Source organism: Tachypleus tridentatus, chromosome 9 (genome assembly GCF_004210375.1).
Source record: "Tachypleus tridentatus isolate NWPU-2018 chromosome 9, ASM421037v1, whole genome shotgun sequence".
Classification (NCBI taxonomy): Eukaryota; Metazoa; Arthropoda; class Merostomata; order Xiphosura; family Limulidae; genus Tachypleus; species Tachypleus tridentatus.
Window position 1 is genome coordinate 20,824,656 of NC_134833.1, and position 15,480 is coordinate 20,840,135.

General features: G+C 34.6%; 1 protein-coding gene across 1 annotated transcript in view; it reads right to left on the reverse strand.

Annotated features, from left to right (window-relative positions):
• LOC143224824 (atrial natriuretic peptide receptor 1-like) overlaps positions 1 to 15,480 on the reverse strand; it is a 167,780-nt gene that overhangs the window by 51,670 nt on the left and 100,630 nt on the right. Inside the window, exons 7-11 of the mRNA XM_076453166.1 lie at positions 14,464 to 14,548; positions 13,573 to 13,699; positions 7,377 to 7,450; positions 5,399 to 5,477; positions 229 to 333 (exon numbers count right to left, since the gene is read on the reverse strand). Of these exons, the coding sequence (XP_076309281.1) occupies positions 229 to 333; positions 5,399 to 5,477; positions 7,377 to 7,450; positions 13,573 to 13,699; positions 14,464 to 14,548 (470 nt within the window). The remainder of the gene's footprint in view (positions 1 to 228; positions 334 to 5,398; positions 5,478 to 7,376; positions 7,451 to 13,572; positions 13,700 to 14,463; positions 14,549 to 15,480) is intronic.

Genomic DNA, 15,480 nt, shown 5'->3' on the forward strand with positions numbered 1-15,480 from the left:
TCGGTTAAACCAACATTTTGAAGCCTCGTTCAGTTTTCGTAGCGCCATTACAAAAAAAAAATAGTCAAAATGTGTCAAACTTTACTGCATGTTTTATTAACAATTTAGAAACGTATGGTTTAAATTACTCATCGGTACTGAACTGAACATTACAACTGTATAGGGCTGGTAGTTGAATATTATATATCGAGATGGTGACGTAAGATCAGTATTTAAGATAACACTAACCTGTAGACTTCCTTTGGGGCAATATTCGGTGACAAGACAGCAATATGGAGGCTCTACGCATGCTCCGATGAATCGAACAATGTGATCGTTTTGTAAATCTTTCATCTGTGTAAGTATTAGGAATTGTTTGATGAGATAGTTTAAAGTACACATTTACTTATAAATTTTAAAGTTTGTTACCTTATTGCTAAGACAAATAACTACGCTTGTTACACCACTGAATATACATAAGCCCTCTACGGGTGAGATATGGAAATATATTAAATATTGAGAAAAGTTCGTTTCATTATATCAGTTATTTGGTAAGTATGAAGAAAATAAAATTTAAATTCTAAGTTACTTTTGTGACGGCTTCACTATTATATATTCATTTTAATATTGAGGTTTGTTTTAGTTAAACATATATCTAAAAATGCACATAGCTGTTTTACTTTTAAATATATATTTCGAATTTCCCGCCAATTAACTAAAGTTGTAGAAGTTTCTCGAGTCTAAGAATCAACAAAGAACTACGTGTGTATATAAATACTACTGATTGCCAGTATTGTTGTGCAATCATATAATTTCTAGAGCATCGCCTCACGCTTATAGAAGATAACTAACGTAACGCGCCAAGAAACAGTATGTGCACTGATTGGCCAAAATCTTAAGACCAATGAACATAAAGAAAAAAAATATGTATTTTGCGTTGCTAGACTCAACCACTGATTTGATTAAAGCTTCGAAAGATGAAAATAAGAAAAGAGAAAATAAAAATAAAAAACTTTTTTAGCATTTAATAGGGAAAATGTGAACACTATGAAATTAGCCTAAATGCCAGCTGGTCAAAAGTTTAAGACCATATTGAAACAAAGAGTTAATCGGTAAACACGAAACGAAATTTACTCATTTGTGTGAAAGCATTAGCGTTGTCAACATCTCCTACTGACATCTACTGTGTTATGTTGGGTAAAAACATGGCAAAACTAAAAAGTTGCAAAGTTTGAACGTGGCAGAACTGTTGAGCTGCAAAAGCAAGGTCTCTCTCAACGTGTCATCGCTGGTGAGATTGGGCGTAGTAAAACTGCTGTTGCAAATTTCTTAAAAAACTCTGATGGATACGGAACAAAAATTTCAAGTGATTGGCCCAAGAAAATTTCGCCGGCATTGAGCAGGAGGATTCGACGGGTTGTCCGGCAAGACACCAGCCGATCGTTGAATCAGATTAAGGCCATTACAGACGCAGAATGCAGCTTAAGAACAATAAGACAGCATCTACGAGAGAAAGGCTTTAAAAATCGTAAACGTCTTTAAAGGCCACGCATCCTTCCACATCACGAAACAGCTAGATTAAAAGTTTCTGAAAAGCACCAAACATGGGACAAAGAAAAGTGAGAGAAGGTTTTCTTCTCTGATGAGAATAGAATTAACCTGGATGGTCCAGATGGCTTCCAACGTTACTGGCAGGATAAGGATATCCCACCGGAGACATTTTCTACACGACACAGTGGAGGAGGTTCCATTATGATCTGGGATGCTTTCTCCTTCCATGGAACAATGGAGCTTCAGGTTATACAGGGGCATCTAACAGCAGCTGTCTACATTGGCATGTTGGAAAAAGCATCCTTTTCAAGTGAAGGCTCTCGCTTGTGTGGAAATGACTGGATCTTTCAGCAGGACAACGCTGCAATCTACAATGCCCGCAGGAGAAAGGACTTTTTCATGGCGAATAACCTGGACTATCCAGCGTGTTCGCCCGGACTGAACCTCATTGAAAATGTTTGGGGTGGATGGCAAGGGAAGTCTATAGAAATGGACGTCAATTCCAAACACTGCATGATCTTCGTGCAGTCATCTTCACCACTTGGAATAACATTTCAGCCAGCCTTCTGCAAACACTTATATTGACCATGCCAAAGCAAGTGTTTGAATGACGGCCGTGCAACTCACTACTGAGACCTCTTGTTGGGCATTTTCTACCCTGTTTAGGACTTCTTTTTTGTATGGTCTTGAACTTTCGACAAGTTAGTATTTAGGCTAATTTCATAGTGTTCACATTTTCGCTAGTAAATGCTAAAAATGTTTTGTTTTTTTTACTTTCCCTTATTCTTATTTTCATCTTTCGAAGCTCCACTCAAATAAGTGGTTGAGTCTAACAACGCAAAATGCATATTTTTTCTTTATGTTCATTGGCCTTAAGATTTTGGCCAGTAGTGTATTGCTGGTTTGCTACAGTTTGTATACTATAGACCTCGGAAGCTATAACTGTAATTTACTACACTACAAATCGTTTAACTTCAGTGGATTAACTTCGGACGTTAATATTATTACGAAGACATTATACAACTTCTACGTGTAAACGGCGAAGAAAGAATAATACAGTTATTATTCACTGTTAAATGAATTGTATCTGCGTTAACTCCAGATTAATTCGCTCGACAAGATATCAAGCAAGTTTCGAGACCGGAAAGAAAATTTAATATTGTTTATATATTTGTAAAAAAAATTATATGTAAATCATTATTGGTAATAGATATTTGTAATAACAATTATAATAAATTGTATCATTATTTGCATGTTAAAATATATTTGTATTAGTAAAGAAAATTGTGTATATTAATCTGTCAAATATCATAAATTAGAAACGTATCGACGTTTATTTAACTTTTGAATTCAAATCACAATTTAACTCACTTTCAGGACATTTCAAATTGTAATACGCAACACTTAAGGTTTCAAAAAACGTATACCACACAATACACAACTTAGGGACAAATTCCAATTAACAAAACCTGCAGTAAATATTCTCAGATACGATGATCGGAAACTGTTTATTTGTTTGTTCACTTTAACGATACTTTATGCACTGAGCTTGGTGGTTAGGACGCTTGACGCGCAACCTGGGGTCGCGAAATTGAAACCCCATCTCACCAAACATGGGAGCGTTATAATGTGAAGGTCAATCTCGCTATTCGTTGGTAAAAGAATAGCCTAATAGTTGATAGTGAGTTGCGATGACTAGTTGCAGTCCCTCTAGTCTTATGCTAAATTCAGGACGGCAAATAGCTCTCATGTAGGTTTGAACGAAATTCAAAACAAACAAATCTTATACACAGAAAGAGCTAAACAGTGTCAGAATAAATGATTTGTTTGTTTGTTTTTTTGAATTTCGCGCAAAGCTACACGAGGGCTATCTGCGTTAGCCGTCCCTAATTTAGAAGTGTAAGACAAGAGGGAAGGCAGCTAGTCATCACCACCCACCGCCAACTCTTGGACTACTCTTTTACTAACGAATATTGGGATTGACAGTAACATTATAACGCCCCCACGGCTGAATGGGCGAGCATGTTTGGTGGGATGGAGATTCGAACCTGCGACCCTCAGATGACGAGTCGAACGCCTTAACCCACCTGGCCATGCCGGGGCCTCAGAGTCAATAAAGTACAAGTGAAAACTCAAATTTTCTGATATTTAGTTCAGCGATGTGTGAATCAGCACAACTTCATTAGTTCATTAGCACACATTAGCACTTGGAATACAATAAACCTGTATTTCGAGGTGGACCTTATAATATAAATTCAAACCGCTTCAAGTGAAGAAAGTTAGCATAAAATTCATTGCTCATGAAAGGTATTATCTTGTAAGTAATTATCAACAGTGTTTGTTACCATGTAGAACACTAAGCCTAATGTTATAAGTAATTATCAACAGAGTTTGTTACAATGTAGAACACTTAGCCTAATCTTATAAGTAATTATCAACAGAGTTTGTTACAATGTAGAACACTAAGCCTAGTCTTATAAGTAATTATCAACAGAGTTTGTTACCATGTAGAACACTAAGCCTATGATCACAAGTCATTCTTAGCTGTAGCCACACACGTTTTCTAACTTTAGATTTATTGTGCAATAAAACTATCATATTTTTTTATATTTCATATATATTTACCTATGTACAAATGCCAACTTTGTCTGCATAGTAAGAAAACAATGATTGGTAATATCAGTTTCGTTTTACATATTACAGAAACTCTATCACCCCAACAAAATGCCTCATTCTACACAGAATCAGGTCACGTAACCTGCCTGAGACAAGTAAGTTACAACTATACTGTCAGATTGGTAGTGAGCCACTGGAAACCAACACTGTTAAACATAAATGTAAAAGATCATTTTCCACAAGCTGAACTTTTTGAGAAATAATGAAACTTGACAAACAACACATAATTACTTAATAAGTTGTTTTATAAAACCGCTTGCTAGTTTCTGTGAGAATTTCAATAGTGATAATGATTGAAAGGTGTCTTTAATATGTGTGAACTGAAGATAAGTACCATAATAGTAAAAACACGTGTGAAATCATTACAGTTCAATAGTTTGTTTGATTGTGTAAAATAAAAAAATACATTTATAAATCATTATATCTAGGATTGTACGATATTTCTTTTGCATTCTTGACCGTGAACTGAAAATAAGTTGTTCTATACTTAAGGCGTTTCCGCCCATTTCAAATCCACGTGCAAATCTTATCACATGACTGCCATAATTGTAGGGATCGCAAAGTTTTTATTCAGTAACTGAATTCAATATTGAGAAAATAACTTTTTAAAAATTCATTTAATAAATAAACTATCCAATAGGTGGCGTAATTTCAACCTATAAATAAATCTTCAATGTCTTGGCTTTTCCAAGCAGTTGTTATTTTTAGATGATGTTATTTACCAAACTCGAAAAACACACAAGGGACATCCTTTAAATACCTGCATAAGGGTAAAGATAAACCTAAAGCTAGTTTCTGAATAGTGTGTAGTTAAATGGTTTGTTCGTTTATTTGGTGTTAACGTATTTAAGCTTATGAGCTACACGTTGTAGAAACAAATATGGAAATTATTTCATTTGTTTCAAGTATGGCATATTTTGTTCCTGATCCCCAAACACAAAAAATAATTAATGTAACTACTGAAAAATACGGTTTTTGTGCGTACATAAATCAGTTTCATAAGTGGTTCAGTAAAGATAAATACATACGAGATATTAGGCTAACGTTTTCCATTTATTGAGGAACCTTATAAAAACTGACAGATAGATCATATGACGTGACGCTGTTTTTCAACAAATAAACTCACTAAATCATCTTGTGTAACTTAAAGTGCCAAATTGTTAAAATAAATATAATATTTTTATTACCTTACCCGTTTTAACTCCAACAATAGTGGTCTATTAATTTCGATCCGTGTCTTTACAATAGGTTTTATGGCGACAATGACTCCTAAAAAACAAACAAAATGATAATATAAAACAGTTTCTCACTGAGTAACAATAGAAGGCGTTTAGTTAATTTCTGTAGTGCACATTGGTGTATGAAAGTTATACTAACACTAGAAATAAACCATTTTAGAACATCAAAAATCTTACATTTATTTAATTAGACACTCAATGTTTCGCTATACATCTTCAGGAGAGGTTTATGCTTTAGTGAATGCTCCTGAAGAAAACGCGAAGCGAAACGTCGAATGTTTAATTAAATAAGTGCAAAATGTTGATGTTCTGAGGACGTTTGTTTCTGGCATTAATAGAAATGTATTGATTTTTATTTGAATTTTCACAAAGAGTTAGATAGTAACAAAAACATAAAAAAAAATTCCGGTTGTACACATGCGTTGAAGATTTCCTTTTTCACCAAACGTGGAACTAAAAGGAAAATCTGTGACGTAGAGGCCTAATTCATTCTTTTGTTCGGTCTTATCCTCTGCTCTGGTCTGCCCCCCCCCCAGTGATGATACAGCAGTATGTTTGCGTATTTATACTGCTAAAAACAAGGTTTCGAAACCCGTGGTGGGCAGAGCAAAGATAGCCCTTGTGCTCAATTACAAACAAAAAACAAAACTCTGGACTGTTCACGGCTTAATAACACGGTTTGCATCAGCCAACCAAAACCAATACCATCTGACCTCTTATTATGAATGATTATTCACATGCCTAAATTAATTTAGACTACTATATGGTGAAATTAAACGGAGTTAAAACTCCATAGTTAAAACATTAACCAAAACCAATACCATCTGACCTCTTATTATGAATGATTATTCACATGCCTAAATTAATTTAGACTACTATATGGTGGAGTTAAACGGAGTTAAAACTCCATAGTTAAAACATTAACCAAAACCAATACCATCTGACCTCTTATTATGAATGATTATTCACATGCCTAAATTAATTTAGACTACCATATGGTGAAGTTAAACGGAGTTAAAACTCCATAGTTAAAACATTAAGGAGCAAAAGTGTTTGATGGCTACAATGATTACATAACAAAAGAAACATGATTTCCTGAAATAAAACATTTTTCAAGAAGCAACAATAGAAATGTACTGATTTCAGTTCGAGTTTTCACAGAACTAACTTCAAAAGGTATTTCCTGAAATAAAACATATTTTTTCATTTACCCAAAAATATTTGAATGATAAGGGCTGGTTTGAGGTGTTTTTTCAGGGTTTAGTTTATTGTAGTGGATATGACAACCAGGATGGACCTTTAATGTTAAGTTTAAAAACATTAGTAAAGACGCTAACAAATAGCCCGGCGTGGTCAGGTGGTTAAGACACTCGACTCCTAGTACGAGGGTCGGGGGTTCAAATCCCGGTCGCACCAACCATGCTCGCTCTTTTAGGCGTGGGAGTATTATAATGTGACGATCAATCCCATTATTCGTTGGTAAAAAAGAGTAGTCCAAGAGTTGGCGGTGAATGGTGATGACTAGAGAAGATGCCTTCCCTCTAGTCTTACACTGTAAAATTAGGAACGGCCAGCGCTGATAGCCCTCGTGTAGCCTTGCGCGCAATTAAAAAACACAAACAAACACTGACAAAAGTAATTTCTCAATAGATCACATACATATAAACACACATAATCAGCTTAATATTGAGTACTATTCCAAAAACATCTTTCTTCATGCATGCTCGCCCTTTCATCCCTGGGGGTGTTATAATGTTTAGATCTATTCCACTTTTAGTTGGTAAAAGAGTAGCCAAAAAGTTGGCGGTTTTGTGGTGATGATTAGCTGCCTTCCCTCTAGTCTTACACTGCTAAATTAGAGACGATTAACCAAAGTACACTCGTGTAGATTTGCGCGAAATTCAAAAATAAATAAATAAATTAGACCTTACCTTGTAATAACCTGTTTTTGTAAACACCTGTTTCCCTTTCATTCCAGAAGTAAAAGTCTCTTCGGAACAAGAACTCTGAAATATTGGTTAATATGAGCAGAGTAGGGCTACGAGAAGTTAACTCACATAAATCTTTTATTTTAATTTATTATTTAATTAGTTTATAAGACGTTTCATCTGATATTTTCATTCGTGTAAAAAATAACATACGACTTTTGCCGTTCTCGAAAACAGATCATTGTTGTGTCGGAATAAGACCACGTCATTAGGCTTATAAATCGCTGTCTGTCAGTTTACTGCTATATTAGCACAAATGTGCTTCCGTACACGAGTGTAGCCTCACTATGATTGCGTTTTATCTTCACCTTATCTTCAACAAATGCACGAAGTTATCTCATCCCTTGCACATCAGTGTTGTGGAAGTCAAAAGATAAGTGGTATTGGTAAGTAGAGTCAGCATAAATTAAACTTATTGAAAAAACTTCAGATAAAAAATCAACTGTACAAACATTTTAGAAACATTTAATGTCACAAATTAAGACATTATAAAACTACAGAAAGTTTAGAATCTTTAGTATAGTATATGTAGTGTTAAAAATATATTCTATTTCAAATTAAAGTTTAGCATAAGGAAATTATCTCTGATTGTTGAAATATTTTAAATTGTATTATTCAAAACTTTATCATAAATTTGTCATTAGAGAAATTGTTAGATACTATTTTTCCCGTTTGTGATAACCGCTCACAGTGTTTTATATTCCAAACAGTTAGACTTCTCTATGTCTTTTGTTTATATTCCCGTTTGTGATAACCGCTCACAGTGTTTTATATTCCAAACAGTTAGACTTCTCTATGTCTTTTGTTTATATTCACGTTTGTTATAACCGCTCACAGTGTTTTATATTCCAAACAGTTAGACTTCTCTATGTCTTTTGTTTATATTCACGTTTGTGATAACCGCTCACAGTGTTTTATATTCCAAATAGTTAGACTTCTCTATATCTTTTGTTTATATTCCCGTTTGTGATAACCGCTCACAGTGTTTTATATTTTACACAGTTGGACTTCTCTATGTCTTTTGTTTATATTCACGTTTGTTATAACCGCTCACAGTGTTTTATATTCCAAACAGTTGGACTTCTCTATGTCTTTTGTTTATATTCCCGTTTGTGATAACCGCTCACAGTGTTTTATATTCCAAACAGTTGGACTTCTCTATGTCCTTTGTTTATATTCCCGTTTGTTATAACCGCTCACAGTGTTTTATATTCCAAACAGTTGGACTTCTCTATGTCTTTTGTTTATATTCCCGTTTGTTATAACCGCTCACAGTGTTTTATATTCCAAACAGTTAGACTTCTCTATGTCTTTTGTTTATATTCCCGTTTGTGATAACCGCTCACAGTGTTTTATATTCCAAACAGTTAGACTTCTCTATGTCTTTTGTTTATATTCCCGTTTGTGATAACCGCTCACAGTGTTTTATATTCCAAACAGTTAGACTTCTCTATGTCTTTTGTTTATATTCCCGTTTGTGATAACCGCTCACAGTGTTTTATATTCCAAACAGTTTGACTTCCTATGTCTTTTGTTTATATTCCCGTTTGTGATAACCGCTCACAGTGTTTTATATTCCAAACAGTTAGACTTCTCTATGTCTTTTGTTTATATTCCCGTTTGTTATAACCACTCACAGTGTTTTATATTCCAAACAGTTAGACTTCTCTATGTCTTTTGTTTATATTCTCGTTTGTTATAACCGCTCACAGTGTTTTATATTCCAAATAGTTAGACTTCTCTATGTCTTTTGTTTATATTCCCGTTTGTGATAACCGTTCACTGCTTTATATTCCAAGCGATTATGTTTCACAAAAATGAAAAAAAATACTGTGAGCGCTTATCTAGATGAACCAAAAGTGAAAAGTTTTTCTTTTAATTTTCTTCCATCGTTTCGTTGTCGTTTCTATTCGACGTTATATCAGATAAGTCAAGAGTTCCACATCAAGTCTACAAAACCATTCAGAAAGTTTTTTTTAAATTTTTTTCATTATTGTTCGCTGTAGATGCGTTAAAAACGTCTTTTTTTTCTTTGGTATTCCAAACACGATAACCATATCAATTTTAGTGGAATTACGTGTAAAATACGAAGATAAGAAAATAAAATAGTTTAACCTATCAATAATTTATTTGAGGATTGGCTATGAGAAAATTCAGATCTGAATGGCAGAGAGATAAAAAAACACTTATTCTTTGATATATTAATATTTTCTTATTATTATAAATCTCCCAGTAGAGGTCTCTTAACATCGTTGGCATGTTCCTGTGAAACCATAAATAATTGAGCTGTAGAAACATATATTTATAAACCTCGTGATCTGAAACAACGAGACAGTCGATACGCATCTTAATCTAGTACCGAACTCTTAAATTAATTCAAGTGCTAAAGATTTAGCTCAAAAAGTACTCTAAGAGAATCGCCATCAGAGGTTTCCTGTGACCGTTGTCACACTATTAAAGACTGCAAGTGGTATTGAATAATATTGTCAATAAGCAATGTTTAAGTCGTGCTCCACGACGTCCGTCCTCTGATGGTTCAGCGTTGAATCTCCTTGCTTACAAAGTTAAAATTCGAGTTTCATTACCCGCGAAGGGAAAAGCACAAATAGCCCATTGTGTACTATGAGCTTAATAGCAAGCAAATAATCCAGCCGTCGGAGCTACAGAAACTACTCATATAAATGTATACGAATCAGTAGCGCATAGAAAGTAGGGTGTGGTCCCCTAGGGCCCCCCAATTTTTCTATCTAGTCCAGTAAAAAAAAATCCATTAAAGAGGAAAATCTACCCCTGTAAAAACCCACGAAATAGGTTTACTTGTTTGTTTGGAACTAAGCACAAAGCTACACAATGGGCTATCTGTGCTCTGCTCACAACGGGTATCGAAACCCGATTTCTGGCAGTATGAGTTCGCGGACATATCACTGTGCCACTGGTGGGAGGGGCACATGAAATACGAAAATTTACCTCGGTAAAAATATGTGAAAATAAGAAAATTACTTTCAAGAAAAACAGGGAAGTGTATGAAACACAGACCTGGACCCTACAGTAATGGGTGCATCTGTTGCGCATGCTCCTCGCTTTAGTCGCTCAAGTAAAACTTTGCACCATGACTATCCCCACACACATACACACTTCCCACTCCCTTGGGAATGAAAGAAATAATTATTAAAATAATATGTATTAAAAGCGTTTCCTCAGCCTCTGATAGCAGGTTAAGTTAATATGTAGCCATATTAAATTTAATTTTTTCACTATGACACAAGATCCGAGTCATTATATTTTTGGGGAAAAAACTATTTTTTTTATAATGACATTAATTATATTACAAAAATTAAATTTGTTAATGTGTCACAGATAATAACTAGCTAGCATCATGGCCCGGCATGGCCAAGCGTGTTAAGGCGTGCGACTCGTAATCTGAGGGTCGCGCCAAACATTCACATCCCGGTCGCGCCAAACATGCTCGCCCTCCCAGCCGTGGGGGCGTTATAATGTGACGATCAATTCCACTATTCGTTGGTAAAAGAGTAGCCCACGAGTTGGCGGTGGGTGGTGATGACTAGCTGCCTTCCCTCTACTCTTACATTGCTAAATTAGGGACGGCTAGCACAGATAGCCCTCGAGTAGCTTTGTGCGAAATTCAAAACAAACAAAAAACAAGCTAGCATCATATTCCTTCTTCAGGAGCCACATCAGCGAAGATAGCCATGTTAAAATACATCTTAAAACAAGACTAACTGAATGGAAAGGGATTGTAAAAGCAGCTATTTCAGCTCTGACAGGGTCAGGTGGTTAAAGCGATCGACTTGCAATATGAGGGTCGCATGTTCGATTCCCAGTCACATGCTTACCCTTTTACCCGTGGGGACGTTGTAACATGACGGTTAATCACACTAATTGTTGTGATGACTAGCTGCCTTTTCTAGTCTTACACTGCTCAATTAGGGACGGCTAGCGCCGATAGTCCTGGTGCAGCATTGCGCGAACTTCAAAAGAACTATTTTAGTTTCAGGCTTTGTGTGGCAACAACAGCATATTAGAGTATTAAGTCGCCTATTTTTAACATTAAGAGATAAATTCACAATCTGGTTTACGTCTGTGGCCCGTTGATAAAATGGTACTCTTTTAACGGAAAATTATATAATTATTATTATCCAGAAGCTTGAGAAGGGTTGAGCCAAATACAATATTAGAAACTGTATAACTCAGAGTAATGGTCATTTAATAAATGTGTACTTAATGTTCAAACAATAAATTGTTCATAAAATTCAAATCCCATTAATTTAAGCGTACCTTAACATATTGTTCGTGGTACACTAAACCATTTAACACTTATTAACTTTTCGTCCGTGGTATGCTAAACCATTTAACACTTATTAACTTTTTGTTCGTGGTATGCTAAACCATTTAACACTTATTAACTTTTTGTTCGTGGTATGCTAAACCATTTAACACTTATTAACGTTTTGTTCGTGATATGCTAAACCATTTAAAACTTATTAACTTCTTGTTCGTGGTACACTAAACCATTTAACATTTATTAACATCTTTTTCGTGGTATACTGAACCATTTAACACTTATTAACTTGTTCGTGGTATGCTAAACCATTTAACACTTATTAACTTTTTGTTCGTGGTATGCTAAACCATTTAACACTTATTAACTTTTGTTTCGTGGTATACTAAACCATTTAACACTTATTAACTTTTTCTTCGTGGTATACTAAACCATTTAACACTTATTAACTTTTTCTTCGTGGTATACTAAACCATTTAACACTTATTAACTTTTTTGTTCGTGGTATACTAAACCATTTAACACTTATTAACTTTTGTTCGTGGTATACTAAACCATTTAACACTTATTAACTTTTTGTTCGTGGTATGCTAAACCATTTAACACTTATTAACGTTTTGTTCGTGGTATGCTAAACCATTTAACACTTATTAACTTTTTGTTCGTGGTATGCTAAACCATTTAACACTTATTAACTTTTTGTTCGTGGTATACTAAACCATTTAACACTTATTAACTTTTTGTTCGTGGTATACTAAACCATTTAACACTTATTAACTTTTTGTTCGTGGTATACTAAACCATTTAACACTTATTAACTTTTTGTTCGTGGTATGCTAAACCATTTAACACTTATTAACTTTTTGTTCGTGGTATGCTAAACCATTTAACACTTATTAACTTTTTGTTCGTGGTATACTAAACCATTTAACACTTATTAACTTTTTCTTCGTGGTATGCTAAACCATTTAACACTTATTAACTTTTTCTTCGTGGTATGCTAAACCATTTAACACTTATTAACTTTTTGTTCGTGGTATGCTAAACCATTTAACACTTATTAACTTTTTGTTCGTGGTATGCTAAACCATTTAACACTTATTAACTTTTTGTTCGTGGTATACTAAACCATTTAACACTTATTAACTTTTTGTTCGTGGTATGCTAAACCATTTAACAGTTATTAACATCGTGCCCAACTAATCGTTGTTAATATCTTATTTGCATTATGATGAACGAGTTAACACTTATTATAACTGAAATATCCAATAATAAAAACATATACGAGAAGACGACATAGATTTAGTACAGTCCATCAAGACGTGATGTACAAGTTTTTCTCTGGTACTACTCAGACTATATCGCAAGTGGCAAAGACTTTTTCTGTTGTAACGTCTCTCGTCATAACAATTAAATCTCATTTTATACAAGTTTCGTTCGTCAGTTATTTGTGTTTTAGCAACACAATAGATTATGTAAATATCGTATAAAATTTACTTTGTGTGACCACAACTCAGAGCCAGAAGAGTCCATGTTTAGTTTAATGTTAATATTATTCGACACTTACCTATCTTTGTTACATACACATGTGGATACATTTTACAATAGGGACAAACAGGCATTCATAACGTAATAATATTCTACCGCGGTAACTATACAGATTCACAATCTGTAAAATCTAGAGTCTGAGTCCCTGCTGTGCTCTGAACGCAGATAGGCAATTGTGTAGTTTTGAATTAAAGAGCAAATTAATATTAATATCGTACTTCCAATACAGTTTACACGATAGAAAATGCGGAAATATTAGACACTAAGATAAAAATATATATTTATTTCTTACATAAACACTGTTTCTTCCGAAACTTGTCCTGGAACCTAGTTGTCCATTCATAGAAGAAGACGTGGTTATTTCTTCCCACTTTATTTTCCACGTCATCGAAACCAGCTCCGCTTCCTGTTTGAAACGTCTTGAAATAAACAAAGCCTTATTAAATGCACAAAATACATTAGAAATCTAAATTTGTAAATTAATTTTATAGCACAACGAAGTATGGAATCTGGGCCCAGTGGGTAGAGTTCTGAAGTGTAAACTTATCATTATAACTTTATTTGTTTGATTGCTTTTCGAATTTCGCGCAAAGCTACACGAGTGCTATCTGCGCTAATCGCCCCTAATTTAGCAGCGTAAGACTAGAGTGAAGGCAAATAGTCATCGCCACTCACCCTCAACTCTTGGGCTACTCTTTTACCTACGAATAGTGGGATTTACCTTACCTATAACGCCCCCACGGCTGAAAAGGCGAGCATATTTGGCGGGACCGGGATTCGAACCCGCGACCCCCAAAGTGCGAGTCGAACGCCTTAACGCCTTGGCCACACCGGGCCCAAATCCCGCGTATCTCAGTTAAAAGTTAAATGTGAAACATTAAAAATAAAATGTTGGCAGTTGCTCAATTAATGATTCTGAGAATGTGGCTTTACTGATATATGTACTGAATTTACTACCAACAGGTATACCTTAGTACTAGCTAGTATGGAGACTTGAGGATGGTGTATTTCACTTTAAAAAATATCAGTTAACAAAGGAAAACTTGTCTCAAAAAGATGCGTCCAAAACCAAACCTCTTTGAGAGTTACTGGGTTGAACTTACTTTTAATATTCATCTTGGTTTTTGAGGTACGTGTCAGTTAATAGCTTGCTGAAAATATCCCTGAAACCCTCTTTACATACCTGTAAATAGAGAAGGAAGTGACGCAGAGAGCGATGAGGAATCCTGACAGCAGGCCACTGATTATAGCATATTTAGGGATTTTTTCTGAAAAGAATTTGGAAATTATACACAGAAGCAACTCATTCTGACAAAACACTTAGAAAAACTCACGTAAAAATGAAAACTAACCTACGCGTTCTCACATGTGTACGATGTGTTTTAGTTACAGAATGGTTTCATCTGGTTTTACAAACTAAGTTGTAATTGTGAGCTCGCAGGCGATGGTTTCTTTATTATCAGTTGTCTATCTTTAATTAACTGAATGAATAAATATTACTTAAAGGAGAATCTCCAAGACAACTGGGTACATTGTGCTGTTTTTGTTGACAAAGTACAGAAAGATCTAGAATTAAAGTAAATGAATCTACAATGTTTTTCACCCCTTTTTATTTGCTATATATTTCTGCGCCAGTAATAATACCAAGCACATACCAACCTATTCAGTCTCATCACGTATCAAGACTTTTACCATTCTACACTAAAACTGAAATTCTTGTAGGTAAGATTAGAGTAAATTACTCCCTGAGACCTTGACCTTGGTCAAATACATCAATCAAAAGGGTTTGATCTCCTGAGTACAAAACTGTAATTAGATCTCAAATCGGTCAAGAGATGACGGAGCTATGAGCTGGAAAAATTACAAAGATACTACTCTATGAGCCAATGTGCCGCGGCTAAAAATTTATCCATTCAGCACATTCGAAAATCATTGTCTTTCCTTTACTTCCTTTCAGTTTTGCAATTGAGAACCGTTAGGTTCTTCATACAATAATTAATATTCCTTAAAATATCCAAGATAATTGAGAAAATACCCAATGTTTGTTTCTGAGAAACAAATTATCTTTCGTATTCCAATTGACTCAGAGATTTGTTATTAAAAACACAGAAAATAAATTATTCTGTATTTTGTCCGCAATAATCTGAAACAATTTTTTTTTTCATATAGTCATTTAAAAACATATTTAAATAAATACTTA